General features: G+C 53.2%; 3 protein-coding genes across 10 annotated transcripts in view; 2 read left to right on the top strand and 1 right to left on the bottom strand.

The window, feature by feature from the left end:
• The window catches only part of PACS2 (phosphofurin acidic cluster sorting protein 2), a 76,320-nt gene extending 74,524 nt beyond the window's left edge, over positions 1 to 1,796 (bottom strand). For all 7 annotated transcript variants that reach the window (XM_014257589.2, XM_088060185.1, XM_088060184.1 and 4 more), the window contains exon 1: positions 1,663 to 1,796. In XM_014257589.2, coding sequence (XP_014113064.2) covers positions 1,663 to 1,790 — 128 coding nt within the window. In that variant the 5' untranslated portion in view covers positions 1,791 to 1,796. The remainder of the gene's footprint in view (positions 1 to 1,662) is intronic.
• A 280-nt stretch (positions 1,797 to 2,076) lies between these two features.
• On the top strand, positions 2,077 to 9,906 carry SEC22B (SEC22 homolog B, vesicle trafficking protein). The gene is made up of 5 exons (XM_005528649.3): positions 2,077 to 2,228; positions 2,464 to 2,573; positions 6,917 to 7,077; positions 7,408 to 7,554; positions 7,880 to 9,906. The coding sequence occupies exons 1-5, from the start codon at positions 2,154 to 2,156 to the stop codon at positions 8,032 to 8,034; spliced, it is 648 nt and encodes a 215-aa protein (XP_005528706.1). The 5' UTR covers positions 2,077 to 2,153; the 3' UTR covers positions 8,035 to 9,906.
• An 8,344-nt stretch (positions 9,907 to 18,250) lies between these two features.
• Positions 18,251 to 27,350, top strand: part of NOTCH2 (notch receptor 2) — an 84,452-nt gene continuing 75,352 nt past the window's right edge. Inside the window, exon 1 of one of the 2 annotated variants that reach the window (XM_005528650.3) lies at positions 18,251 to 18,353. In XM_005528650.3, coding sequence (XP_005528707.2) covers positions 18,272 to 18,353 — 82 coding nt within the window. In that variant the 5' untranslated portion in view covers positions 18,251 to 18,271. Of the gene's footprint in view, positions 18,354 to 22,760; positions 22,779 to 27,350 lie in introns of those variants that run through there. The other variant, XM_014257566.2, reaches the window with a different exon arrangement.

The following is a 27,350-nucleotide window of genomic DNA, read 5'->3' on the forward strand; positions in this document are numbered from 1 at the left end:
AGGGAGGCTTTCTGAGCACTTGCATCGTCCCCTGCTTCACAGCTTGCTTCAGCAATTCCAGGCTTTCCCCCTCAAACCCCAGATCTGCCCCACCTGCCCAGATAGCCACATGTGCTTTGCATTCCCCACATTCCTCCAGGCATCTCAACAAGCTGCCTCCAATCTGCTGCCCACCACAATTCCAGCACCCAGGACCCACCCTTGTGCTCCCCACCCCCTACCACATCGAGGCAGGGTCAGTGTCCTTGCACTGCATTTTCTGGTCATCTACAGATTTGCAAACAAGCAGGCTATGTTGTGAGCTCGTTTGCAGATCTGCGAGTATCAGCATAAATGATAATGCAGAACGAAAAGTCCTTGACAGTGTCAGACACTTGGGCTTTTATTTGTTTAACAGCCACTGTTACAAGGCTGGAGGGGATGGAAACCCAGCTGCTTTCCTGTAGTAAAGGGTGCAATGGAGAGAATCGTTTCCAGAGCAGTCCCTCTGCACAGCAGGGACAATGCCAATCGCACTGGAACCACGGAGTGCTTTGGGTTGGAAGGGACCTTAGAGACCATTGAAGTCCAACCCCCAGGAGCAGGGACGCTTGCTCGTCTAGTGCAGAAAGTGAAAAAGCACCAACTGCTCCTCCAGCTATTCCCATCCAGGCGACAACTCCCACCGCAAAGGGAAGGACTCCTTGAAGAGGGGAACATTCCCCCGGGTGCCAGACCCTTCCCAAGATCTCCCATTGCAGAAAAGAAAGGCTGAACGAGACACAAGCTATAAAAGTTGCTGCCCGAAGCGCCGCTAGCACAGATAAGCTGCTATAAACCAAGATAACCTGCAATTGCAGGACTCAGGATTGCTTCTACCCCTCTATCTTCCTGCCCATGACTGCGGGCAGTGTTTATACCGGGATAGTTCTGGTCCCTGCAATACAGGAGCACGGCCACCAAGTCCAACCTGCTCTCTGGATGGCGCAGAAGACAGAGGGATTTGGGGGGTTTTGTAAAGCTTGCAGAGCTTTACGTTCCTGCCAGGTCAGCCTAATGGCTCTGCTCCCTTTCTTGCTCGCTCGCTACCTCCTCGTTTAAAGCAAAACAAAAGAGAAAGAGAAGCGCCTCAAAGATTTGTCTCCGGCACGTTCAAATCCTGATAGGCGTTCTGCTCTGAGGCGGGCTTGTAAGAGCGCAAAATACATAAAAACTAAGAGGAATGCCTGCCGTGCAAGGGGAACGGCCGCGTGTTTATACACGGCAGAGGCGGGGACACAGAGCAGACGGGGAGAAAAACCATCCCGGGAGAAAGGGATGCGCACCCCGAGCCCATCCCCGCGGGGCACCTCCCGGGGAAAGCGGCACCCCCGGGGGAGCCGAACCCTGCCAGGGGCACACCGGGGGGCTCGGGGGGACCCTCGCTGTGAAGGTGACCCCCGCACACACCTGGCACGGGCGGCAGCAGCCCCCCACCCTCGGGAGGGTCGCGCCTCCACCCATCCCAGAAGGCACGGAAGGGACGGGAGGAGCCGTGCCCGTCACTGCGGTAGCGGCGAGGGGTGGGAAGGGGCGCTGCGATCGCGGGGAGCACCGCACAGGTGATGGCAAAGAGGGTCGAGGGAGCAGCCGCGAAGCCGGCGAGGAGAGGGGGTGGGGTCCGCGCCCTCGCCCGCCCGTTACCTGGGGACGCAGCTGGGGCTGGAGCCGTCGATCTCCCAGGTGGCGAAAAGGTTCATAGGCACGGGCCGCCCCAGGGCCCCGGTGCCGCCGGGGAAGCTGAGGCGGCTCCGCTCGGCCGCCGCCGCCATGGCTGTGCCCGCCGCCCTGGCGCGCGCCCACCGCGCCGGGCCGCCGCCCCGCCCCGCCCGCGGGGGCGCGTCACAGGGCGGGGCCGGGGGGCGGGGGCGGGGGCGGGGCCGGGGGCGCGGTCCCCGGCGGGGCGGGGCTCGAGGCTGGGCGGTTCTGCCGAGGGGGCGCGGCCGCGGTTCGTGGGCGTGGCCGTGCGGAGGGGCCGCGGCCGCTCTGAGGGGGGCGCGGCCTCGCCGTGGCGCAGGCGCAGACGCGGCCGCCGCGCTTCCCAGGGCCGGGCGGAAGCGGCGGCGGGCGCGCACCGGAAGCGGCGGTGGCAGTTTCCGGGTAGCTCCGTGGCAGGGCGGGCGGCGGGCGCGACCATGGTGCTGCTCACGATGATCGCCCGCGTGGCGGACGGGCTCCCCCTCGCCGCCTCCATGCAAGAGGACGAGCAGGTGGGGCCAGCGCGGTGGGGCCGGCGTGTCGGTGAGGAGCGGGCGGGGGGCGACCCGGCGGGACCCGCGCAGTCCCCTCACACGGCAGCGCGGCTCTGGCACGAGCGTTTGCCTCCCGGTGGTGGCGGGCGGGCGGGCGGGCGGGCGGGAGGGAGGGGCAGAGCCACCGGTGCTGTCGGGCCGGTGCGGCTCCGGTAGCTCCCCAGCAGCCCGTTGTCCCTCCCTGCCCCCTCAGTCAGGCCGCGACCTGCAGCAGTACCAGAGCCAGGCGAAGCAGCTCTTCCGCAAGCTGAACGAGCAGTCCCCGACGAGATGCACGCTGGAGGCAGGAGCCATGGCTTTCCAGTGAGTACCGGGAGGGGTGCGGGGGATACCGGCTCCGCTGCCGTGGCAGTGACCGAGGGCTCTCCTGGGTCGGGGTGAGGGATTGCTGGAAACGGGGAGGCCTGGAAGAGGTGGCCGGTCAGCCCTGCTGGAAAGGGAGAGCGTGCGAGCTGTCACTGCTGGGCGCAGGTGTCTGGCACTCGGTTTTCATCCAGGTTCCTTGTTCTGCCTTAGCTGCAGACAATACAGGTTCTGTTCCCTTTCTGCTTTTTTGTTTCTTTGCGCTCTCTGCTGTGCCTTGGCTGCGTCTTCTGGGCCTCCTGTCTTTAAAGAGACGTGTCCTTGTGAAGGCAGTCTGGCAGTGCCACCGTGAGCTCCTCCTGTGCAGGATTGTCCTCTCTGTGCCCTGTGAGAGCTCAGCTTTCCATGCATTACAACACACCGAGCATCTCTGACTATTTCTATTATTATTGTCTTAATATCTGACAGACTTCTTTCTCTCATCCAGTAAATTCAGTCTTGTTCTTGCTAGATTTGTTGGGCGTGTTTAATTAATTTCCTAAACTGTTTGGGAACTCTGGACTTCAAAGCACTTTTGGCATTCTCCAGTAGTATTCCTGCAAGAGAGCATGGATGTGAAATAAGGAAACCTTACAGAGGTCAAACATCCTTATTTCTTAATAGCAGGGCAGGTGGAGAGGCAGGTGAGCAGAGGGGGAATTGCCAGTCCCTGAAAGGCAGGAAAGCTTGTGTGTGAGGAAGGAAATGCTTCTTTCTGTGACATGTCACTACCTGGCAGAATAATGCTTGAGAACTTAGTCAAGATCCTGCCAGAACTGTGACAGGAATACCCGCAGGGAGTCTCAAAGCTCGGGTGCCGGGTGGGGTCTGCAAGCAGAGTTGTGTCGTGACAGGAATGTGCCAGGATTCCCACAGCGGGATCCCCCTGGGCTCCAGGTGACTCCGGGTGCCTGGGTGTGTGTTTATGGCTGCCTGAGGGGGAGGTGGCCTTTGAACACAGGGCAAGGTTGGTTTCAGGCCTCTGCTCCAAGAGCCCTTTAGCAAATCTCCCACCCCGTCCCTTCCCTCAGAGATTCAGCGACGTGAAGAGATGGCAGCGGGAGTTTTTTGGGTGGGCAATCTTTGGCAAAAGCCGTGAGGTTCTGAGGGATGCTTTTCTTGTGGTTGTCTTACATATGCTAACTGTGACAAGATTTTGAAAAAAATCTCTCTGGGCTTCTGGTTGCCTTTGATAGGGAGCTAGAGTTGTCAAAGGATGGCCCTGATTGTCCCTTATCTCCTGTTGGATTGGCATGCTGTTGCTGGGGTTAAGTGCTAAGGGCTGCTCTTGTTTTTTCTACAAGCTAAATCTTCACAGAATTTAAAAACTCCCTGGTTTCTGAGTGTCCCCTTGGCACAGCATGGGTGCAGCTCTGCCTGGCAGTGAATTCTTGGGAAAGAGCCTGTGTAGGTGCCAGTAAATCCCTTCTTGAGTTACTTCCATGATGCAAGCAGAGCGATGTCTGGGAAGGCGGCAACACTTGCCCAGGAAATCAAAGCCTCTTAGCGGTGGCTGTAATGACAGCAGTTGTGACGAGGAGGGAGGGCTTGGGCAGGCCTGTTTTGCCAGCTGTCTCAAAGGAGCAGCCAGGTTACCTGGCTGGCAGACAGGCAGGCACAGGAGTGTTCCTCCTTCTGGGCTGACTTACTCCCTGGGTAGGTTTTGCTGGTTACTGACAGCTGCTGCTGCAGAGCACTTGCTTCTGCCTCCTTTGGGGTGGGACATTACAGCCGGGCCTGTGTTGAAAGAACACTTTCAGGTCAGAAACTTTCCTCTGCAGGAAGGGGAGGTGACGGGGGAATTTGAGATTTAGTCTAAAATAACGCTGACAGATGACCACGCCGCTCGTTAACGCAGCACAACCAATCTCTTTCTGCCACATCAGAGCTCTGACTGCTGAGGGCAGCACAAAGCAGGACAGAGCATTTCATGGGGGGAGTTAGCAGCATGGCCAAGGGTACTGCTGAGCTTGCTGGGGTGGTGTTGAACGTCTTTAGCTTCATCAGTTCAAAGCAGAGATGAGCCTTACTGAAACTTGAAGTGTAAATTGTGAGCACTTAGGTGATTTCTGTCAAATGCTATGCCCAGGTTTCAGCTGCAAAAGCTGTGTCACCCTTCCAGCAGCAGCACTGGGGACTGTGCAGGTTCAGGAGCACCGACTGCTGTGCTGTCAGTGAGCAGGTGACCTTTGGCTGAGGAATGGCTGCAGTGACTCTTACCTGTCATTTAACAGCAAGCCTTGGCCTTTGCTACTGTTACTGAGATAAAGCTTTTCTCTCTCAAAATGTGCAACATGATTACAAGGAACCTGCTGGCTGCACTCTGCAGAGCTAACAATGGCGAATGGCCACATCTGTCCTTTGTGTGTGGACGTGCAGGCAGGTGCTGTGCTGAGGCTTGGAGGTGCACACAGAGTATAAAACTGAGGAGCCCAGCTGTGAAGCAGCTCTGGTCTGAAGTCGACAAAATTGTCTGAATCTGGGGCAGCACTCTCTGTGGTGCTGACAGACCAACTTTAAATCCAATACACTGAATATCACACCAGGGAGAAGCAAGTGGGAAATGCAGCTGAAGAGCTCCAGGCAGGACCAGCTGGCCCAGGCAGAGATAAACAGACCTGTGCTGATGGGACCTGTTCCTCAGAGTGCTCTCACCTGGAGAGTGCTGCTCCAGCTGTGCTGTCAGAATTCCCTTCTGGCACTGCTTCTCCTCACCTCAAAAGATTTGCTCAAGTCTTGCTCGTCATGGCAGTGGTTAAATCAAGCTCTGGGTGATGATCTGTAGCAACCGCAATGTGGCAAGCAGGTCTCCAGGAGTAAGGGAAGAACAGAGGCTTGATGATGTAGTGTAGGATTAATCTGGGCATTGATGCAGTCCAAGCTGAAAGGAACAAAGGCCACGGGCACGTGGGGAACGGATTATGGCAGCTGGAGTTTCTTGCTTCTGGTTGGGGTGAAGCAGTTGTTGATAGAAGGCTGCCAGGGTTCACACACAGACCATAGAGAGGCAGGAGAAATGGATACTCCTGAGCCCAGGAACAAGGTGAGGATGGCTGCTTTAAAGGACATGGCCCTGGTGGGGTGTCTGGAAAAACACTGGGGAGGGGGGGAAGTTGTTTTGTAAGCCTGATTGTGTTTATTAACAAATTTTTAAGCTGCTTATTTTACTATGGTGCCCTCAGGACCTGGATCATTTCTTTAATACACTGCTAATCTTTATGCTAACCAGACTAATGCTTAATGGCATTACTCAGAAAGTCAAAGGAAGGTAACCTAAAAGTAGCATTCACACTCCACCCTGAGGAATACAGATAAGCATTCAAAAGTGTTTACAGGGCTGTTTACTGTCTCCACCCCCTTGGTTTTGGTGGGAGTATTGTAGCCTTTATTTTTATATTGGCTGAGCGAGGAGGAAGATTCAGTTAGAAATGTGGAGCAGAAGAGTGAAGCCTAAATCATCTCCAGGTTGGTGCTGGGGTGAGAAGAGGACCCATGTGCCCTCAGCTGGGGGGCACAGCAAACAGCTTTACCCAGCAGCAGGTGTGCCACTGTGTGCTTTGGAGCTCCTCACCTTGGAGAACTGATGGCATGGTCACATCTACCCATGGCGAGCCTAGGAGGTCACCAGAACCCATGCAGCACCAGCACCGCTCCCCAGCTGCCCCTGTGGTGATGCATGTGCGTAGCAGCACCCCTCCAACTCCCCTCCGGGCTGCTGGTGGTGGAGGAAGGCGATATCCAGCCCTCTGAAATGGAGAGGGACAGCTGGCAGTCACTGGGTGACTTCCCAGCACGCTGAGACCAAATTCCTGTACGTGTCTCCTCACCTCAGTGCCTCAGCTTCCCATTTGTGGGTCTCAGGTACTTGTGCTGCCAGTTAGGGATGTGTTGGCCACCTTCCCCTCTGCTCTGCTGGCAAACTTTCCTGTGCTCCCCTCCTCCTGCCTGCAGGGTGTCCTCTCTTCTATACTCCAAAATTACAACTCTTTTGTTGCTGGTATTTTGTGAAGCTAATGGTATTCACAGGCCAGCTTTTGTTCAACTGAAGTCAAAGCCCAAGACTGTTGGCATGGGTGTAGGGTCTGAGGCTACAAGAAAATTTATTTTGGCTAAAGAAAAGTTAAGGCATTGCTTTGCAGAAAGGTTTACACTTGATCCAGATGTAGAAAACCAGAAGTTCTTGTGCCCAGTTCTCATTGCCTCATAGGAATAAAGGTGTGCAGGGTGGTGTTTGTCAGGACAGGTTCAAAACTGATAGATTGATGGATAGATTGATTGATTGATGCTCTCTGCCATTCTTTTAGCTACATCATCGAGAAAGGAGTGTGTTACCTGGTCCTGTGTGAAGCTGGATTCCCCAAGAAACTGGCCTTTGCATACCTGGAAGACTTGCACTCAGAGTTTGATGAGCAGCATGGCAAGAAGGTTCCCACAGTGTCCAGGCCCTATTCCTTCATTGAATTTGGTAAGGCCCCTCTCCCTGTGGCTAGTCAGGGAACTTCTTGCTGGGAGGGAGCAGCAGCCACGGGATTCTCTGCAGCTTGTCCTGTTGAACTGACAGCTCAAATTCTTCTTGGTGCTCGAGACATGGGTGTTGTGAGCAGGAGAGCTGAGAAGTGCTAGGGGAATGGTACATGTCCTTAGATTCAGATTTCCTGCTTCTAGTCTCTTGGCCTCACTCCAGTGAATATTTGCATGTAGTCTTTCTGGCTGTCTCAGCAGTGCTCCCCCTCCTCCTGCAGCCAGGAGCTCTGTGCTGGGTGAGACTCCCCCTGACAGCCCTGTCTCCTTCCAGACACCTACATCCAGAAAACCAAGAAGCTCTACATCGATAGCCGGGCGAGGAGGAACCTGGGCTCCATCAACACAGAGCTGCAAGATGTGCAGAGGATTATGGTGGCCAACATCGAGGAGGTCCTGCAGCGAGGAGAGGCCTTGTCAGGTACTGGGGATGGCCAGTGTTTTGCTCACACTTCTGTCTCCTTGGACAGCTGGGTGGGCAGAGTGTCTGGGGGGAAAGGCTTCACCCTGCTGAGAAAAGCAGTGAAGCCAGTGGGTGTTTCAGCTGGAACAGCTGGATCCTGAAACATCTGGTGCTTCTGTGGGGAGAGAGCAGCGCCTCTCAGCTCAGGGGGGCTCTCATCCCAGCAGGAATAGCCCTGGAGCACCGCAGGGAGGCACCAGCCACAGAGAAATTTGTGCACTTTATGTAACATTTAGGGAACAGTCAGTTAATCCTAACTCCTCTCCCCTTTTCCCTTTGACAGCTCTTGATTCCAAGGCCAACAATTTGTCCAGTTTGTCCAAGAAGTACCGCCAGGACGCCAAGTACCTGAACATGCGCTCCACGTACGCCAAGCTGGCGGCCGTAGCCGTGTTCTTCATCATGCTGATTGTCTATGTGAGGTTCTGGTGGCTGTGAGCCGGCCCAGCCGTGGAAGAGGGAAAGCCAGTAGCCTGGCAGGTGGATGTGTGCAGGACACTGCTCATGGGGGATGTGCATTAGAATCCACACAGGACCATCACCTTCGCAGGAGTGTCCTGGAGCTGTTAGGTGGCACCACCTGGCTACTGCGTCTCTTAGTGGAGCCTAACAGTTGGTGTAAAGGCTTGTTGACTGCAGGCTTTTCCTCTGAGGCAGTTTGCACTAGGATACTGCAGAGTTTGGCCTCCCAAGGTTCTTCCCCCTCCTGGGGCACTCTGGGAACAGTCAATCAGTGCTGTTTAGCATAATCACATTGTACATCCTCCTGTTGAGTAGCTCTAGTGGGAACTGGACTCTAATGAACATTCCTTGTGTTGGTAATGTTTGCTTTTTTAGAATCTGGGTCTGCAGTTACTTTTCTTTCTTTCTTTCTTTTTCGAGAATCCCCCGTTTGAAGGTAAATATTTCACTGTACATAAACCAGCTTTCACCTGTGTCAGAATACCTGTTGAGTGTTCTGTGTCTGACATCCTGGCTTGTTACACTTTAAATTGCTTTAGGAAGAAATGGATGTTAAACTATGCCTTAAGATACATTCTGTCCAGTACTAGGAGGGGCAGTGGGAGGCTTCTGTATTGACTGGTTCCTGCAAAATTAAACGCCAGGTTTCTAAGTGTCCACTCTCCCTCTCCTGACAGCTGTGTGTGACAGTATGTTTCCACATGAACAGGGTGTGTAATTCATTGCTGTTGTAATGGGCACAGTGCAAACTATGTCAGCACTCTCTATTTTTCCCTTCTAGCTGCAGATTCACTACATTATTTCCTTCCTTCTTGTAACTGTGCTTTCTTTCTGAAATGTGTCAAAACTGCCAGCATTTCATCTCTGGGATCCTTGTTTTCTTTCTCCCTCTTTTCCTCACCCAAAACAACCAAAAAACCAAAACTCTGAATGTTGTGAAGAAAAGGCAGTGTTTCTTTAAAGAACACTTTAATTTTACATGAAGGATTAGGATAACTTTAAAACAGTGGAATCCTTTAGAAACACAACCTCTTTTACCCGTGGTCACCTTCTCCCTACCTCACTTGGGAAGCTGAAACTGTAGGTGAAGAAAAACTCATTATGGGGCAATAGTATAGAGCTTCTTTCTTATGGGCCAATCTCTGTATCACCAGTGTATTGTGATTTTTTTTTTTTTTTAATAATTGTTTTTGGTCCACCTGTGCTAAGAATAACATTTTAGCAGTCAGATTTTGGTTTTATTAGGGGAAAAAAAAAAATAAGGAGAGAGAGAAAAAGAAGAAACCCCGCAGCTCAGGCGCCCTGCTGCACTCAAGTGTGTGCCACTTGGTAGAGGAAGCAGGTGGTGTCACAGAAGGAGGTGTCAGGACTTCCCAGCACCTTTTACAAGCACATAACCTTGTGCAGTTCTGGATGTATAAACTGTGACCTGGAAGTGTTTCCTGCCACTGGCTGGGGAAGCACAGCTGTTGTCCTGTCTGGGAATGCTCCCCAGCTTGGCACCTCGTTGGACTGGCAGAATGCAGTCAGCACTCATCCACCGATGAACCCAGCAAATCTGAGCTAAAGTAATCCGGTTTCTGCATGATGCCTCTAAGTGTTACTTCGTAGGCTGCTTTATTATAACTATTATCGTTTTTTTAAGTCCTTTGAAGTGGTGTCCCTAGCAGGTGAATGTCCCGGTGATGTAGGTGTGTGTAATGTAGGTGCTGGAAGGTCTCACCGTTCAGACACCGCCCGTCCGTGGATTGTTGTGGCTGAGGGGGGGTGATGTTTCTGCAGCACGGGGGAGCAGCTGCCTCCTGCAGCCCCCGTGTCAGCAGTGAAATAAATGCTTCTGAAAAATCCCCTCTGCGGCGTGGAGCGTCCTGTGTCTGCTTCCTGTGACCCTGGGGCTGCTTTCCTTCCTCCCACAAGAGGGTGAAGAGCCCATAGATGGAGCCAGCTGGGATAAGGATTCCCTTTGGGAGGCAGAACTAGTTGAAAGACGTGATCCTGACCATTTTCTGCCGGGGAAGCTGAACTCTGGTTCTGGCAGGGCTCTCTCCCTGCTGCCCCATCTCTGCCTGTCGCAGGCAGCCTCTGGGCGCGGGTGGGAATTTACGGGGACGGTGTTGTGGCCGTGCTGTTCGTGGGGGCAGCAGGAGCAGCAGCACAGCCTGGGAGAGAATGGGGTGTGTGTCCTCAGTGTGAGCCGGGCACGGAGCTGTGGCTGCCGCCAGGCGAGGAGTCCTCGGGGCCCTTACGAGCAATTTCCTCGCTGCGTTCCGAGCACGGAGCCCCTTTTGGATCCCCCGAGGAGAGTGCGGTGCTGCTGCTGCTGGGCTCTGTGCGCCTCCTGAGCCCTGAGCTGTGCTCCTGTCCGGCTCCGAGGGGAGGGGGAGCCGCTGCCCTGCCCTCCGTGCCCGGTCCGGAGGGTCCCGTGGAGGAGCAGGAGCTCCATGCCATGTCGGGAGGGTCCCGTGGCTCCGGGGAGCTCCGTGCCCGGTCAGGAGGGTCCCGTGGCGGATGAGGGGGTCCCGTGCCCGGTCCGGAGGGTCCCGTGGGGGATCGGGGGTCCCGTTCCCGGTCCGGAGGGTCCCGTGGGGGATCGGGGGTCCCGTTCCCGGTCCGGAGGGTCCCGTGGGGGATCGGGGGTCCCGTTCCCGGTCCGGAGGGTCCCGTGGCCCCGGGGAGCTCCGTGCCCGGTCCGGAGGGTCCCGTGGGGGATCGGGGGTCCCGTGCCCGGTCCAGAGGGTCCCGTGGGGGATCGGGGGTCCCGTTCCCGGTCCGGAGGGTCCCGTGGGGGCTCCGTTCCCGGCGGTGCGGGGCCGGTCCCTCCCGGCCCGGGGCTCTGCCTGCAGGTGGCGGTGCCTGCCCGGGGCAGGGGCTCCTCCTCGGGGCACCCCCAGCTCCTGGCCATGCCCTGGCATCTCCGCGGAGCCGGGGATGTGCCTGGCCAGGCTCTGCTGCCCGGCCTCGCCCCACCGGCGCTTGGCTGTCACCGCCGTGGAAAACTGAGCTGAAAAATAAAAATAAAACAAAATAAAATATTAATAAGGGATAAAAGGGACAAAATCTAGCCCTGGGATGCTTGGCTATTTGCCAAAAGCACACCTTTACCTCAAAACAATATTCTTTATCTACTGTTATGTTACAGGCCTCATGCATATTCATGAGTTTATAGATATTCAAACGTTCCTTTGAGTTTAGATGTTCTTTTGCTTGGTTTTAACTTTTGACTTGTCTTCGTGCTATCTTGTAGATTAAACTCATGTATTTTATTTCTTCTCGTGGTTCTGTCTTGTTTTTACACTCCCTGATAACGAGGAGTCAGTAAATTGGGTTTTGGTTTTTGTCACTGTTATCTGATCACTCAGTCTACAAATTCGAGGAACTACTTAATTATCTTACACCGTTCTCTGAGTTAATTACATAAAAAAAATTTAACATCACATAGTCTCTATTTGAATATTATGCTACAGCCTAAGATATAATCTATTTATCAAGTGACTACTTACTATTTATGTAAGCTGTACGGGGCACACATAAACTCACAGATTATATTATACCAAAAAATCAATTACAAGGAAATATTAATTATACCATATCAACATCTTTGTGATTAATAATAAAAATATGCAAAAGCGAATACATAAATATGAAAGCCAATACTATATTGTAATTTATAACACCTCCTACCCAGCAGAGACGAGGGGCTTTGTCCTGCATCGGGCACATGTGGAGCAGAGGGGAAGCGTGACCTGGGAGCAGCACAAGCTCCTGGCAGCTCTGCAGCTCCTGAGCCCCTGCCTGGGTGGGTTTAGACAGCTGAGCCGAGCTCTCCCTTCTCCCACTGTGTGCCCATTGCCATCGGGAAAATTTTGGCAGGGGGAACAGGCAGAGCGCAGAAGAAAAGATGATGGTGCAGGGTGTCCTAGGAGCACAGAGGTGAAAAGCTGTCAGTTTTGGCTGCTGACGCCCCTCAGCTCAGGCCTGGGCACCCCTGGGTGTCTTTGTGCCACTGCAGGGAGCAGGGGCTGTGTACCAGGGCTGTGGCTGCGTGCCCCACTGCCCACGGGCGGGTTTGGGGCACGGGGGTTTCCTCCCTGAGCCATGCAGCAGGAGCAGACAGGCAGAGCTGGTTCCCAGATGCTGCCAAACCTGCCACGGGTGGGGCACTGTGGAGGGGAAGAGTGCAGCAGGATGGTAAAAGCTGGCTGGGTGCTCCAGCCACCGTGTCAAATACAAACCAGGTCTCAGCGCTGGCACCACTCCGGGAGCAGGAGGGTTTTGCTTTCTGTGTTGACTTGGGCACCAGCTGCTTCCTCTGCTTTGAAGCAGCTCCTCGTGCTTGCCAATCCCTGTTTCGAGTAGGTTTTGAGAAAGATCCTGTTCCAGCATCTTTTCCTCTGAGAGCCCAGGGCAGTCTGGCCACAGATGGTTCCTCGCAGCTGTTTTGCCATGGGTTAATGTCCCAGTGCTGTGGAGGGTTGCGCCTGCAGCACCTGCCCAGAGCACCCAACGCCAGAGAAGTGCTTGGACAGCAATGGCCGGGGCAGCAGGGCTTGGAGTTCAGACTTTGAACACCACAGTCCTCCTTCTCCTCCCCTGTGTGAGGCTGCTGCAGCTCTGGAGGGCTCTGAATCCCACCGAGGCCGGGAGGGATGTCCCACAGAGCCAGGCTGAGGCGCTCGGGAGGTCCCCTCTGCCCCTCACACTTTGCTGTGTTGCCTCAATGCGACCCTTTGGGAGGGAGGATGTCGATTTTCTGCCACCCGAAAATGAAGGCTGCTCTGAGGGCGGGGTGCTGGGTTGGCAGCTGGTCAGGGACAGCTGGCAGTGGGACCAACCCTGCTCCACTGGCCCGAGCTAGCGGCACATGCTGCCCCGGAGCAGCCCTGGGCTGTGCCGTGTCCCTGTCCTGGTGATGCTGCTGTGCTGGTCCTGAGCGCCCAACAAGTCCCAGGGCAGGACTTGGGGCACCTGCCAAGCCCCTGACCCCCTCCCCGCTCTGTCCCTGCTGGTCACCCCGGACCTGAGCTCTTGGGGGGTCGCTGAGGATGCTGCACTGGGAGAGGTGGGGTTTGACTCCTCCACCGCAGACATCCTCCTGCACGTCCTGCACAGGCTCTGACCCTCCTGCCCAGATGTATTCCTGGCTCTGCTTTCGCTGGAGCAGCCATGCCACTTCCCCTGCCCAGCCTGTCCCCCTTCTCCCCTTCCCTGAGCACCGCTCGGGTGCCCCGCAGGGTTTGCCCGCAGCTCTGAGCCTCGCAGAGCATCACACGGGCGCTCCCAGCTGGCTGTGCTCGTGTCTGAGCTCACAAACCCACATCAGGGGGGAAAGCAGGAGTTGGGGTGTCCCTGCTCCCCGTGGGGGCTGTTGGACCCTGCCACGAGGCTTTCTCAGAGCTCATTCACGGCTGCATGCAGCAACCCAGTGAGATTTTAAATCATGGCACAGAAAACCCCTTGTGCCTGAGCCCCAGCGCTCTGCAGAGAGATGGTAAACGTGTTTCCTCTGTCACTGCTTCTTTTCCTTTTTGTCTTTTCCTCCCCTCTTCACCCTCCCAGCCCTGCGGGTGCTCTCTGGCCACCCCAGCACCCTCTGCCTCCCTGGCACGCTGCCTGCTCCCCCTGCAAACGGGATTCCCCAGCCCCAGCGTGGCACAGCACCCGGAACCAAAGCACACCCTCCCCATCTGCCACCACTGGGCTCCCCCAAATTGGCAGCAGGGACGGGATTTGCATAGAAGAGCAGAACAAAATGTGCTTGCTGGAGCTACAGTGACCCCAAATCCTGTGCACTGGGACCTGTGTGGGTCCCTGTGGTGCCCGAGCCTGGAGACCCCGAGGTGTGTGTGGCTCCCCAGGACCTTTCCAGGAGTTTCATGTTCTCCCTTCCTAGCCATGAGCCCCTTGCAGCTGCGATGGAATCTCACCCCCAGCACCCACCTTGGCAGAGGAGGGGCTGGTGGCCTCTGGCACAGCTTGGCTGCAGAGCAGCACACGGCTCCTGCTGGGTGACAGGAGGGACACAGCCGCAGGTCTGGGGGCTGAGGCCGGGCTCTGGGTGCCACAGGAACAGGAGGAAGCCCCTGTCCTGCTTTGCTGTGCCCCTGCCTGAGCTGATGGGGCTGTGCCTGCATAGCCGTGTCACAGGGCACCGGAGGGGCGGCTGTGCCAGCACTGGACAGGGGCCAGATTTGCCAGCTGCAGATCGCTGCTGTGGCTACCTGGAGGCTGCTGATCCAGAGGGAGAGTTCCAGACTCCCGTTTATCCAGCTGCTCCTGGATTCAGACCCAAAAAAGGGGAGCCCGATGACTGTGGTGAACAGCTGCCCCTTCCTTAGGCCACAGCGCTGTGCCAGCCGTCACTGCAGCGCTGGCTGTGACCCCGAGGGTGACCACAAACCGGTGGATTCTTGTTCCGCTGCCTGCCCAGAGCCAGGGGCGTTTCGGGAGCTTAATGGCCACTCTGTAGGTCAGACCAACTTTGGTAAAAGCTGCACAGCTCCATCTGCAATTTAAATAGTCCAGGGGCTGCTGAGAGCAGGCAGCTGAGGTAAGGCAGAGGGTACAAATTCCCCTGGTGATTAAACAGCAGAGGGGGAACGGGGAGCCCAGCACATTCCTGCCGGGCTTGATGCAGGAATGCCTTTGCACTTTTCTCTGTTTCTTTTTAAGACCAGGCTGGCTGACAGGTAAGGTAATCATGGCATAAGCCAAGTCATGTGGATGTTAAGAGTTTGCAGATGAGCCACAGGACAAGCTATTTGAGACACAGGAACAAGGCTGCCAGCCCAGAGGATTTTGCTGGAAGCCTCGTTCCCTCCTGCTTTTCTTAAACCTCTTGGCTGCTGACATCTTGTAACTATGAAATACCCTCAGCTCCCATTTTAATGGGGTTCCAGCTTTTCTGATCACAAAAGAGGAAGCTGGGACATTAGACTCGAGTGTGTTTGTCCTAAGGACCTCCAGATCAGGAGCAGGTTATCTGGGATAAAGACAACATTTATCTGGGATAATATATAAAACCAGGGAAGTAAGGCAGGCATTAGGGTGTGGGCATTAGGGTGTGAGTAATCTTCAATGCCACTGAATATTAGTGCAAGAAAACACAATTTATTCTGAGCAAGCCTATACAAAACCGTTGAAATCGGTAGTTCCTCTAAGGTGGGGGGACAAAGACGTGCCATGGTCCACACTGAGCAGGTACAGATACACAAAAAGCACCTCAGAATGTTCAATTGCATTTTGCCTTCTGTGAAGGGAGCAGGAGAGGGCACTGCAGAGCCCCCGGTACATCTGCCTGGCAGAACTCCCCGCCTGGGGAGAGGTGAGGGGTTTGGGATGTGAGGAGATGCTGCCCCTGGGAGCTTTCTCTCTGAGAAAAGTGTGTGGATCCTCTGTGGAACCCAAATCACGGCAGGGTGAGACTCTGGAGTGCCAGGGAGAGCCTGATCTCTCAGTCTTTGTCAGACAAAGTGCCAGGATTTCCCTGATTGCTGGGGCGATTCACTAACCCTAACTAACTTCACCAAACTCTGCCGTGGATATGGAGCCCGTTCAGCTCTCCTAATCCCTCAGCTGGCATCGCCCCAGTGCCTGAGCTCACCCAGCCCTGTGCCAGGCGCCCTGCCCGCCTCCCCTCTCCACCCTGGGCAGCTGGGGCTTGGTTCCCACACCTGCAGGGGACACTCCGTGGGCAGAGAGGGGCGAGGCATGGTCAGAAACCAGAGGGAAGCTGCAGGAAACCTTGCCAGAGCTCTCCAGTTCCAGCGTTGGCTGCCGGTGGGAAACCGGGGCGGAGGTGGTGTGCGGTAGGGCTGCATGGAGATGAAGCAATGCTGGAACACGTTTTGAACTCCTCTGTAAAGGATTTATAGCTTAACGACAGGATCATGAGGATGATGGGGAGCTAATTGAGGAGGTTTGGCACGGGGACACAGTGGGGCACCTGTCCCTGTCCCTTTTCTGCTCTGCTCTGCTGGCACAGGCAATTCAGCTGGCCAGGGCAGCTGAGAGAAGCTTGGCCCTCACCTTCCTAGCAGCAAATCCACTCTGTCCATCCGGATTCAGTCACTCCCAGCCACTGATGGCTGCTCTTTCTCCTATCATCTCCCCAACAGAGCTGCCATGGGATGCTCTCTCCCATGAGCAGCTGAGTCCATGTGCACCCGTGAGGGCAGGGCAGAGCAGAGAGAGAAGAGCAATCAGCAGGTTCCCCAGAGCTGCAGGAGGGAAGCGACACCTTCCCTCCTCTTGGCTGGATTCTCCCATTGAGTCTCAGCTGCCAGCTGGAGCTGCTCGCTCCCAAGAGCTGTGCCAGGGAGGCCGTGGATCCTGTCCCTGCGCTGGGGCTCGGAGGCTTGTGCTCAGGCCAAGTGAAACAAAGTGGGGAATGAGCCACTTCAGGGTCAAGGGTGATAAGAAATGCTCAGTGCTGAGGGGAGCTGGAAACGGCAGCTCCTGGTGAAACACCAGAATTCCTCCCGAGTGTGCATTCAGGAGAGCATCCCCAAGCCCTTTTTCTTGTAGTCACATTCCCCGTCTGTCCCTCCTCAAACTCCCAGCTTGCCTTTGTCATCATTTTAAGTGCTGGTCAGTGCCAAGCATAATTTGATATGTGGGCAGTTTTGGGGCATACTGCAGGCCTGGGCTCCACCTCAGCAGGTGAGGAGCTGCAGGGAGGGCGGTGGGCCAGGAGCAATGCCATGGAATGGCCATCATGGCTGTGAGGCACAGCCGTCTGCCCATGAGCAGCTGTGCAGGATGGAGGGGGACTTGTCAAAGGATTGCACTGGAATACCTGCAAAAATCATAATGGGGTTAGGGCACTGCCTGTCCAGCCCCACGCTTGGGAGGAACTCCGGGATCTGGAGAATTACAGGGGGGAAAACAGTGAGGTTTATTCATTATCCCCTCTCTCCCCCAGACCCGGTACAATCCTGCCTTCACGGGCCAGGCTGCCATGTCAGCACTGCACACAAAGGGCTCTCAGTCCTCCAGAGCCTGAGCCAGGGCAGAAGGATTTTTAACGCTTTAAATGAGAGCTGAGCACTGGGAGGGATCTTGAGGCTGAATCCAGCTGCTGTCCTCCTGAGACCTCTTCCGTGGGAACACAGGTCTCGTCCCGGGCTTTTGCAGCAGGAGCAGCTGTGGGGGTGAGCCATGGGGCAGTGAGCTTGTCCGTCTGCTCCCCAAGCTCCCCTGCTCACTGGGGTGAGCCTCGCTGGCTAAGGCTGGTTTTGGATTTCCCATCCCGATGGGAACACTCCAGATCCCTGCCCGCACCCCACATCTGAGCGAAGGGCAGCGCAGCGTGTCAGGCGGAGAGCCCCACTGTCCTGTCCTGTGGGTACAGTGGTGGCTGGGACACAACCTGTCCTGCTGCCCTCACCCTCCATTCCCCCACCCTAGCTGCCATCTGCCCCCATCCCCACTGCCTCCCATCTTCCCTTATCCCCGCCGTGCAGCCGCCTGTGCCCCCATCTCGACTGCTCCCTAACCATGCCCATCCCCACACTTCATCCCCACTGCCCTCCATCATTCCCCATCGCCACGGTTCAGCCCCCCGGGCCCCCATCCCCACTGCCTCCCCTCCCCTCCTCATCCCCACTGCCTCCCCTCCACTCCTCATCCCCTCCTCATCCCCACTGCCTCCCCTCCTCATCCCCACTGCCTCCCCTCCCCTCCTCATCCCCACTGCCTCCCCTCCCCTCCTCATCCCCACTGCCTCCCCTCCCCTCCCCATCCCCACTGCCTCCACTCCTCATCCCCACTGCCTCCCCTCCACTCCCCATCCCCATCGCCCCAATCCCAAACGGTGCAGCCCTATTCCCTCACTGCCCCCATGGCACCCATAGCCAGGGTCCGGCCCCGGTTCCCCATGTCCCCCATGTCCCCCATGTCCCCCATCCATCCCCATATCCCCCATGTCCCCCCTGTCCCCCATGTCCCCCATGTCCCCCATCCATCCCCATGTCCCCCCCCCATGTCCCCCATGTCCCCCATGTCCCCCATGCCCATCCCCACAGCCCGGCCCCGGTTCCCGCCCCGTCCCCGCCCCTCAGTCCCCGGGGGACGGCGCCCCCTGGCGGCCGCCCGTGCGGGGCGGGGCGGGGCGCGGGGGGGGGAGCGGGGGGGGGGCGCGCGGCCGTGTCCCTCCGCGCGGGGCGGGCGCCCAGATCCCTCCGCCGAGCCCGTGGCGGCGGGGGCGGCCGTGGCCATGGCCCGCGGAGCGGGGCCCGCGCCCGCCGCGCCCCCCGCCCTGGTGCTGGCCGTGCTCCGCCGCGCCGAGCCCGCCGCCGGTGAGTGCCGGGGGGACGCCCGGGGGAGGCTGCGGCGGCGCGCCGAGCGAGGGGCGGCGCGGGGGGGACCGGCCGCTCTCCGCCGGCGGCCGCGCCGCCTCCCCCGCGCCGCCGCCGCCCGGGAAGGGCACCCGCGGCCGGGGACATCGCGCGGGGGGCCCGGGGCCGCCGGCGCCTTGTGCGTGCGGGCCCCCGGGCGGGCGGGGGCGGCGGCGGGCTGAGCCCCGTGGGAACGGCGCTGCCCGGGAGCCGCCGGCCCGGGGGAGCCGCGGAAGCCGGCCCGGGCCGGCCGTGCGCGGCAGGGAGGGATGCCCCGGTCCCGGGGGGCTGCGGGGAACGGGGCTCCGAGGAGCGAGGGAAGGGCTGGCGGCGGCCGTGGCTCCGCATACCTGCGCAGCGAGCCTTTGTTGGGGACATTCCTGCACACGCAGAGAATCTCTGCGTGTCCCGCTGCTGTTAATCAGTGCGGGCGCGATAAAGCCATGTGTGCGCATCTGAGGGAAGTGCCGCTTTTTGTCACTGTGCCCTCTTGCATTATGCTTGAAGCTCGTCTTGGAGCGCTGGTTCATAGCCATAACTGGTGGGTTCTGGTGGAAATCTCATGGCATTTCCAGCAGCTCCTGCTCCAGGGGTAAAGCTTGTGCCGTCTTTCACCGCGTTAAAGCTGGACCAGCAGTCATTGATTAATTGCGTGCCTTCTCATTCCTTCTTTATGATCTCGAGAGGCTGGATTGATCTTCAGATGACTTGTGAACAGTGCAGCGATGGAAGAAACTGTTAGTGGAAGTTGTTTAGGGATGAGCAAGCAAGACAATGCTATTTTCAGTAGCTTTGCTGTTCAGTATGGTTTTGGAGTGGAATGTGTTGAATGGTTTTAACCACTTCTTGCTGGTTTGGATGCAGAGTAGTTGGGTCAGTCAATCGATCTGTTTTGACTTTGAAATGGTCAAATTAAAAATGGTCAGTATTTGTCTCCTGGGAGAAATGTTGTTGGGTTTTTTCCCAGTAATCCCCTCTGGGAAGCGGATTTAGTTTTGCTAATATGTTGCGAGAATGTGGTTGGAGTTTAAAAAAGCTATTTCACAAATGCGTTTTGGCTAGATTTGTTCAAAAGAAAAATTAAAGGGTCTTTCAGGGGTAGGTGTCTTAGAAATCAGCTTTCCTGGTAGCACAGATTTGTGGCACATGGTAGCACCGTCATTTCTGGAAATGGCTTACACAGTCCAGTAAGGTGGCAAACTATTAATTTTGCAAAGGCTAAACGTGGTGTCCACTTAGTGAAACTGTACTTTCATATGAACAATTTAGCAGCTTATTGCTGGCCCGTCCCCTGAGGGGCTGAGAGAAGGAGCTGTGGCATCGCCTGTTGTCACTTGCCTGGCTACTCACACCTGAGGTCCTCCCATGCTGCAGGAATTTTCTGCTTTGTGGGTGAAATCTCTTCCCGGTGCTGAACAAAGGCAGAGATGACAAATCCAGGCTGAAAGCGACTCCTGTTGTTGTGAGATACTGCCCTGCATCTGGTCAGCATCACTCCCTGGGAGTGGGAGCTGCGGCTCAGCTTAATGGGAAAGGGAAAGATGAAGTCATCGAAAGGGTATTTTCGGGTGCATATTCAACTGGCTTGATGCTCTTGTGCAAGAGAGGGCAGGTACCTGATGTCAGCCCTCTTGGTCAATAAATAGGAGGCTCCTGGATGCACGGAGCGCTATGGTTTGGACTGCTCAGCCTTGCCTCATCATGCCAGCCCCATGGTGCAGCAACTCGCTTTTCCAGTTTAGTTTTGCAAAGGGCTGCAGTTGAAGGTGCAGTAAGCTGGGGTGGGGCAGCAACACCTGCGCTTTTGGTGAGGACACTTACCTGATAATTGCTGTGAACCATTCTCTTCAGGTGAGGCAGAGGGATCCTGGCTGTCCAGCCCACCCCAGTTACGGCTGTCATTAGCTCTGGTGCTCACCAGGCTGCTGCTGCCTGCCAGCCCGTGTTTCTAACAGGTTACAATCCATTTTTAATCGGTGCTGTGCTGGCGTGGACTGCAGTTTGAGGTCTTTAGTATTCACCCAGTGAAATTTGGAGGGCTTCAGATAACGCTGACAGTGCTTGATATGGATTTGCTTATGGGAGAGCAAGTTTGACTTGATATTTTGAAGGTGTTGCCATCTATCAAATTTGTTCTTATCAAAGATGCCGATTTAGACTTTCAAAAGGGAGCCTTATGAGAATCTGGGTAACTCGCATCACTTCCTGCAGGGCATCACTTAGTCAGATTAGAAATACGTGAAGATCCTCCTGCTCGTGTTCTCAGGACTTGAATCCTTGGGAAAGGAGGACTCATGCCTCTGGTGGCGTTTGAATCTCTTTCAGTGGATGGGTTGGGTTTTTGTCAGCTTCCACAGCTACTTCCCTCCCCTTTTTTTTTAATTTGCTGCTGTTGCAATAAGTGGGTGATTGCCTTCAATAGATCCTGTTGGAGCTTTCCCATTTCCAAAACTGTGCCATGGGAGGGTATGGGTGGCTGGGCTTTGAACCCAGGATGAGGAGTAGGTGGAAAAGCAGCAGCAGGACTCTGGCAGCCTGTTTTTTTCTGGGAATCTATCTTCCTTAGCTTCAAAACCAAGCAGTTACAATAGTGTAGCTCCAGGTGTGTAGCATCGTTTCTTTTGAGTTTATACTCTTGGCTAGTGACTCTTCAGTGGAGCATTGATAACAGAGATTATTGTCACCCCTCTTTGGGAAACATCATCCGCCTTGTGGGGAAAAGAGCCTTCCTAAGCACATGTTAAAGAGTCATTTTGTGGACTTTTTATGTCCCCAGTTTCTCTGAATTCACTTGAAATCGTTTTGCCAACAGAAGTCAAGGACTTGCCTCGGAGAAATAGCGCTCATATCATTCCAAGCAGGGTCATCTGAGATCTGCAGAAATAATCGTTCGTTCTGTTTAGAAAATAGTCTGTTCCTAGGGCACATGTCCTTTTTTTAGACTGCCATGGGGATGAAAAAAGAGCTTTGTATCTCAAAATGGCACGGGCGTCTGCTGTTTGTTCCATGCAGCAAGCCTTCCTCTCGTCTCTCTGACATCACCCTGGATGGCTGCGGAAGCTCTGCTCGGCACAAGCTCTGGGATAACATTTCTGCACGGGCAGACATGCTTAACGTTCAAATTAATAAAGATTTAGTGCTGCAGAATGACGGAAGACTTGGGAGAAGAGGCGAGCATGGCTCCCGCCTGCCAGATTGCCATGGAAACACCAATACCTCTTCAGCTCTTTAATTGCCTTCCCTACATTTTTTTGTTGAAAACTTTTTTTTTTTTCCTTTACTCCTAACTAAGTGCTTTATGTTGCAGTTCTGGATTTTAGCTTTGTTTGGAAAACTGCAAATGGAGGAAGGCAGAGAACAGTAGCTGGAGATGGAGAATACGGTGACTGAAAGACTTTCAAGCTGTGCTTCAAGCTCATCCTAAATTCTAAATTTATTTAGTATCTATTACAAAGTGAGTTTTTATCAATAGTTTTTCAGCAGCAGTGCTGTCACATGAACTGTAGCTGCATCTGTTATGAATATCAGGGTTCCTGCAGCTTTCTGTGCCTAAGACCCCAGTGATGAAAGACTTCAACTCTACCTGTGAATCTACAGGATGGTTCCCAGCTCTGCTCATAGGAGGGTTAATTAGTAGTTTTTTGCTGGTCCTAGGTGTTTGGAAGGGAAATTTGAACCAGATGATGGCAGGGCATGAAGTTCTGCATGTCCCAGAGCTTTGTGTAGTCAGATTTGCTGTTGGCATCCTCAAATTAAAAATAAAAAACAAACAACAAACCTGATGAATTTCTAAAGCAGAATTTCTTCACGTTTACAGGCTTGTTCTTCAGAAATCCACTTAAATATTTACTTTTTGAATTTTTTTGTGCTTGCCTAGAGCATCAGTGAAGCAAACCAGTTTAGATATTAAAGTTTTCTCTCCCAAAAAGTACAGGGTTGAGTGCCTGCACACTTCTCTGAGCTCTGCTTAGCTTCTCAGTTGATGAGTCTTGCATTATCCAATTGATTTCAGGCTTTTGTGTGTAAAAACAGTGGAGGTGTCTTAATCTGATTAAAGTAATTCACTTTACAGACTGTTTCCATGCCCTGTAGACAAGCTTTGCCTTTAACTACTACCCTCAGTATGTGAAGTACAAAATGGTCAGCTTGTTTAAATTCCCCAAATGTTAATGGTTTCTAAATCTGAGCTGAGTATAAGGCTAATTTACTGCTTTTTCAGAGTAAGGATTTTTTGCTTCCTTCCCCCTCCACATGCCTGCCATAGGATGATGTGTTCTTCAGGAAAAAAAAAAAAATAAAAAGCTATTTTCCTATTTTCAGCTAGCTGATATTTACCAGTGGTTTCTTCCCTGCTATACAATCTCACCGGACCTGTAATCTCTTGAGGTTAGTGGACAGCATAATTAGTCCTTTGTGGTTTTCCTCCAAAATTTGGTTATCTTTGGGTATTCTCTCCACATGTGCAGTGCTGCTTTCTCCTTCCAGCTCTTCCAGCAGCTGTGTGTTGTGCTGCTGGGGAAGCATTTTGCCCCTTTCTGCACACAGAGGACCTTCCTGCAGAGCATACCTCATGTTTCAGCATTAACTGCTTTTTTCACGCCCTGTTTTTCCTGAAGGGAATCAGCAGCTGTCTTTCTCTCCCCTGGAATTTGAGACCCCCTTGATTTGTTGTGTAACTGGTGTTTCTGGCCATGCTGATGGCTGTTCTCTTCAGGGCTGATCCACCTCTGACAAGCAACCCAGAGCATGGGATTTTCCATGCGTCTTGTGTTGCTGTTGTTCGAGGGCTTCAAATCCTTTTTCCTCCTCTCCCTTCGTACATAATGGGTAGCACAGTTGAACTGACAGGCTGTTTCTCATGAATCTCAATCGAGACAGAAAATTCACTGAGTGAATAAAGGTTATAGAGACCTGTTTTGTCCTTATTTTCTGTCTAATCTTTTAAATGTGTTTTTAGCTTGACTTTTCTTTCTGCATTCAAGTAGGTTGTTTTCCACCCACTCCCACAAGAGAGCTTTTGAACCTATGTGCAAGATATAACCACGTAGGACAAAAGTCTTGGTTCTGATACTGAGTTTCTATGAACATAATGAAACATTTGTGGACAGAAAGAGGAGAGAGGCACATGCAGTGTCCTCCCAAGGAGAAAGCTGTACCAGCAGCTCAGCTGTGTTCTCTGCCAGGACATTGCTCTCCCTTTGTTTAAAATAAAACCTCTGGTCAGAGCCTGCACCTTCTGAGATGCAGGATAACCAACAAAGCTACAGGAAATCAACTTTAGAGCGCCTCTTTCTCACAGCATTAATTGTTTTGGTATTTTTCATGTCTATTTCTGCTTGACTTTTTCTGAACTTGCGGGCATTACTTATTGGCATTACTTTCCTTTGGGTAGTTACAGACTCTCAGATTTGCTCTGGCTATGGCTTGATTTCCCTCTAGCAAAGTTCTCCTAAAACCTGAACTTTGACACAGCTGCTGATCTTAATCCTACACTATTTCACTGAATTTTATAGCCCAGAAAATATTTGAATTCATAGTAGGCAAATGAAGTGTGGAAACCAAATCACAGCATCCAGATCATCTTGGCATCGTAAAGAACACTGAGGCAGAAACAAAACTTTTCTTTTCCCCCTAGATTTTAACAGTCTCTTTAGCCAAAAAGAAAAACTAAATCTAGGCATAATTGTGCCCCAGTTGTGAGCTTTGGATTTGGATGTCGAAAATCTCAGCGTTCCCTAGAGTGTATCTTGTGCTCCTTTTACAGCCGTGGTTGTCTGATTTTCCCTCTGGCCTTGGGAAATAGTCTTGGTGTAGGATGTTAAATGTCAGGTTAGATTTTGCATCTCAGTGCAGGCGTGTGTGAGGGTTGGTGTGGACTCCAGGCTGGGTAGCATCACTGAAAATGCTCCTCTTGCCCTTTTCTGAGAAGGAAAGGAGCCTTTCTGAGAAGTCCTTCGACCTTGGCTGCAGTGGCTGCTGGAAATTTGGTACCCTGTTCTGGAATGGCCTGCCCTCTCCATGAGAAACAATCTTTTGAAAACCAGGGGCTGTCTTCCCAATATCCCTGTAACACACCTAAAATTCCTGAGGCTAACCCACCTTCTGGCAGTCTCGGTGGTTTTGCAAGCCCAGAAAACCAGTCAACAAATCACCATTTTTGTTTGTGTTAAACACAGAAGAAAACTGTCAAAAGCAGCTGTCAGAGCCTTGACAATGTGCTGATGCTGTCTATAAATGGCTTCTAGAAAAGTGGCTTTATCTTCTCCAGGCAAGGCTGCCTTCTCTCATGCTGCACACACCCCAGAGTATTTCCAGTTCACACACTGCATGCAGCAAAACAAACTTTTTACGCTGGCTGAGGTAGAAGGTAATTTCTGGCACTTTTAACTCTCGAGCACAACGTGGTAGAGGAGCAGAGAAGTAGCTTTTGAAGTGATTCGTGTTGAAATGCCTTGCTTTTGCATGTGTTGTGAAATTTTTATGAAAGATCTAGTGAAATACAGGAAGGCAGTGCTTTGTGCACAGAAATGCTAATTTTACTGTGAGAACTGTAGTCTTCTATTTCCCTTGTGATTTCTTTTTTTTCCAAGAGAAATCAAATGACTCTTTAATACTTATTTTAATATAGAGTATGGCTACATTTACATTGACTTCAGCTTTACTTGCATTTCAAAGTATTTCTATTCAGTCTAAAGCTGAAAAAGTACAAATCAATTTTGCATTTGTTTTCTTAGCTTCTTTCACATCCGAAATAGTACAGACAAAATATATATTTAAAAGTTTATTGTCCCGTTGTCTCTGTGAAAGAACTCTAAAGGCTGATAGTAGTTTAATGACCTGCTAAACAGCAGTTCAAGGTGGGAATAATTTGTCAAAAATTTATTTCCAAAAAGGAAAATTAATCATTACTTTGTTAATGCCTCTCTGCTGTGTCCATATTTGGCTTAGCAAACCAAATTGGAATATTTGGTTGGGATCCTTACTGTGAGCCATCAGCCTCTGGTTCCCCTCCCTGTGGCTGTGCTGGAAGGTGTTTTTGGCCAAGTGCTGGTTAAGCTTTTACTACGTGGGTTACAAAATCAACTGCTCAGTTCTCTCTGGGGACGCGGGTACTCGACGGGATTACAAAATTCGTGTTTGAAAGCACGAGCACAAAAGAAGTAATCCTCTGAGTATTTGCTTCACTGGCTCGAAGGGTGTGAAAAGAATGGAAATTCCAGGTGGTGAGGTGGGAACAAGCGAGGCTGGTTCCCCTCCTGGCTCTCAGAAACGTGGCACGGATGGCTTTAACCCTCCTCCGTGTCCCTGGGTGGTGGGAGCCGTCGGAATCCCTTTTGGGATTTCCCTTGGACACGGAGCAGTTTGTCTCGGACACGGTGGAACCCAGCCCCGCTAACTAGAGCTAATCCTTGCTGTGAAAACAAGCTGCTGTGGTGTTAGACAGCAGCAGATGAAGTTTGGAGCCGAGGCCGTGTGGACGTTGCGGTTAAATGGGATAGAAATGGTCAGACAGGTGCCCGCTGTGGGGGGGAATGCCGTGCAAAATCCGCCTTCATATTTCTGTCGCTGGGTAACCCTGACCTCAGGGGTTATCTGAAAGGGGCTCCCAGTGGAATTTTGTACATTTCCTGAGAGCTCTGCAGAAGCAGCACCATGCAAGTGCCCCTTTTTCAGAAATCAGCAGTCAGCAGCAATAAGCATACTTGTATTGTGGGAAACACTGATAACTTTCCCGGGGAGCTGGGTTTAATTTAACTGTGTTCTCCATAGGGATTGCAAGCGTGAAGCGTTCCTATAGTGCCTCGTAGTGCGTGTGACCTGTTTGTGTGCTCCAGGGTTATTGAGAAATAACACTTCAAGCCCTGGACAGCAGAACCAGAGTCTGTTCCAAGCTGTCCAGTTGCTGGACTGAATTTGGTTGGGTTGCAGGGAGATCTAAGTGGGACTGCTGTGTTAACTCTTGAGTCCCATTCCTCAGTCACCAGCGTATCAGTGGTGGTTTGGACCAGCTTTCCCTGATGCCCCTTGCAGAGTTTGTATTGAAAATTTAGTGCCACTTGAGGAAAGGAAACCATCCTTAAAAAAAAATAAAATGAGGGGCAGTCAAGCCTACAACAGCTGGCTGACAAGTGGGCAGTTTAGGTGGTTGGATATTATTGATGGCTTCAGGTGCCTTTCATTAAAGGCTTTTCCAAATGCAATAAGGCTGTGCAAAGGGGGTCCCTAAAGGCATGGAAGTGTGCAAGTTTGGGGCCAGGAGACAGAACTGGAGGCTGGGAAGAGCTCCTGACTTCTTGGTCTGTGGAGAAGTTCAGGGCAGGAGCCAGGTGATCTGGTTCTGAGAGCTTTACCTGGTAGTTTGGTGCTACTCAAATGGCAGGCTGTGGAATGGCTCCATTTTTGTGGTTCCAAAGCTCCCTCTGCTCTTGCAGAGTTTCCATAGTTCTCACCCTTCTGGTCACTTTGGAAGCAGCCAGGGACCGAGTGCTGCTTCAGGTCCCTGTGAAGGGCAAAGCATTTGCCAGAGCTGGAGGTTCCACCAGGACAGACCTCACTGGGGCTTCCAGTGGACTTGGATAAAAACTGACTGGCCCTGAGCTATGTCATACTTAATTCCTTTTTAAAAACACGCTGGTGAAAACATCAAGTTTGAGTTACAGAGCATCTCCTTAGAAATACCAGATTCCCTGCTGAAAGTTGTTAACAGCTCTGGTGTTTTCCACTTGAAATCAGAGGGCCACAACTGTACATGTTGCAGCAAATTCTGGATTGCTGGTGACATTCACAAGGGACAGATGCTTCTGTTTCAGTGCCAGGTACCCCTAGAGATAGTCAAAAAGAAGGAAAGGATTTGAGGCAAAATATTCTCTTAAGAAGGCTTAGGACTAGCTGCTTTGTATTTCGGTCCAGAATTTTGATCAGAAAGTAGTAACTGAGGACACTTAACCCAAAGTACTC

This window comes from Pseudopodoces humilis, chromosome 10, assembly GCF_049639895.1.
Source record: "Pseudopodoces humilis isolate 2021_Gansu_Grassland_sample_001 chromosome 10, ASM4963989v1, whole genome shotgun sequence".
NCBI lineage: Eukaryota > Metazoa > Chordata > Aves > Passeriformes > Paridae > Pseudopodoces > Pseudopodoces humilis.

Coding starts and splice junctions, on each gene's coding strand:
- SEC22B (XM_005528649.3), top strand. CDS start 2,154: ATGGTGCTGCTCACGATGATCGCCCGCGTGGCGGACGGGCTCCCCCTC. Junction 2,574..6,916: donor GCAGGAGCCATGGCTTTCCA/GTGAGTACCGGG, acceptor CCATTCTTTTAG/CTACATCATCGAGAAAGGAG. Junction 7,078..7,407: donor CTATTCCTTCATTGAATTTG/GTAAGGCCCCTC, acceptor GTCTCCTTCCAG/ACACCTACATCCAGAAAACC.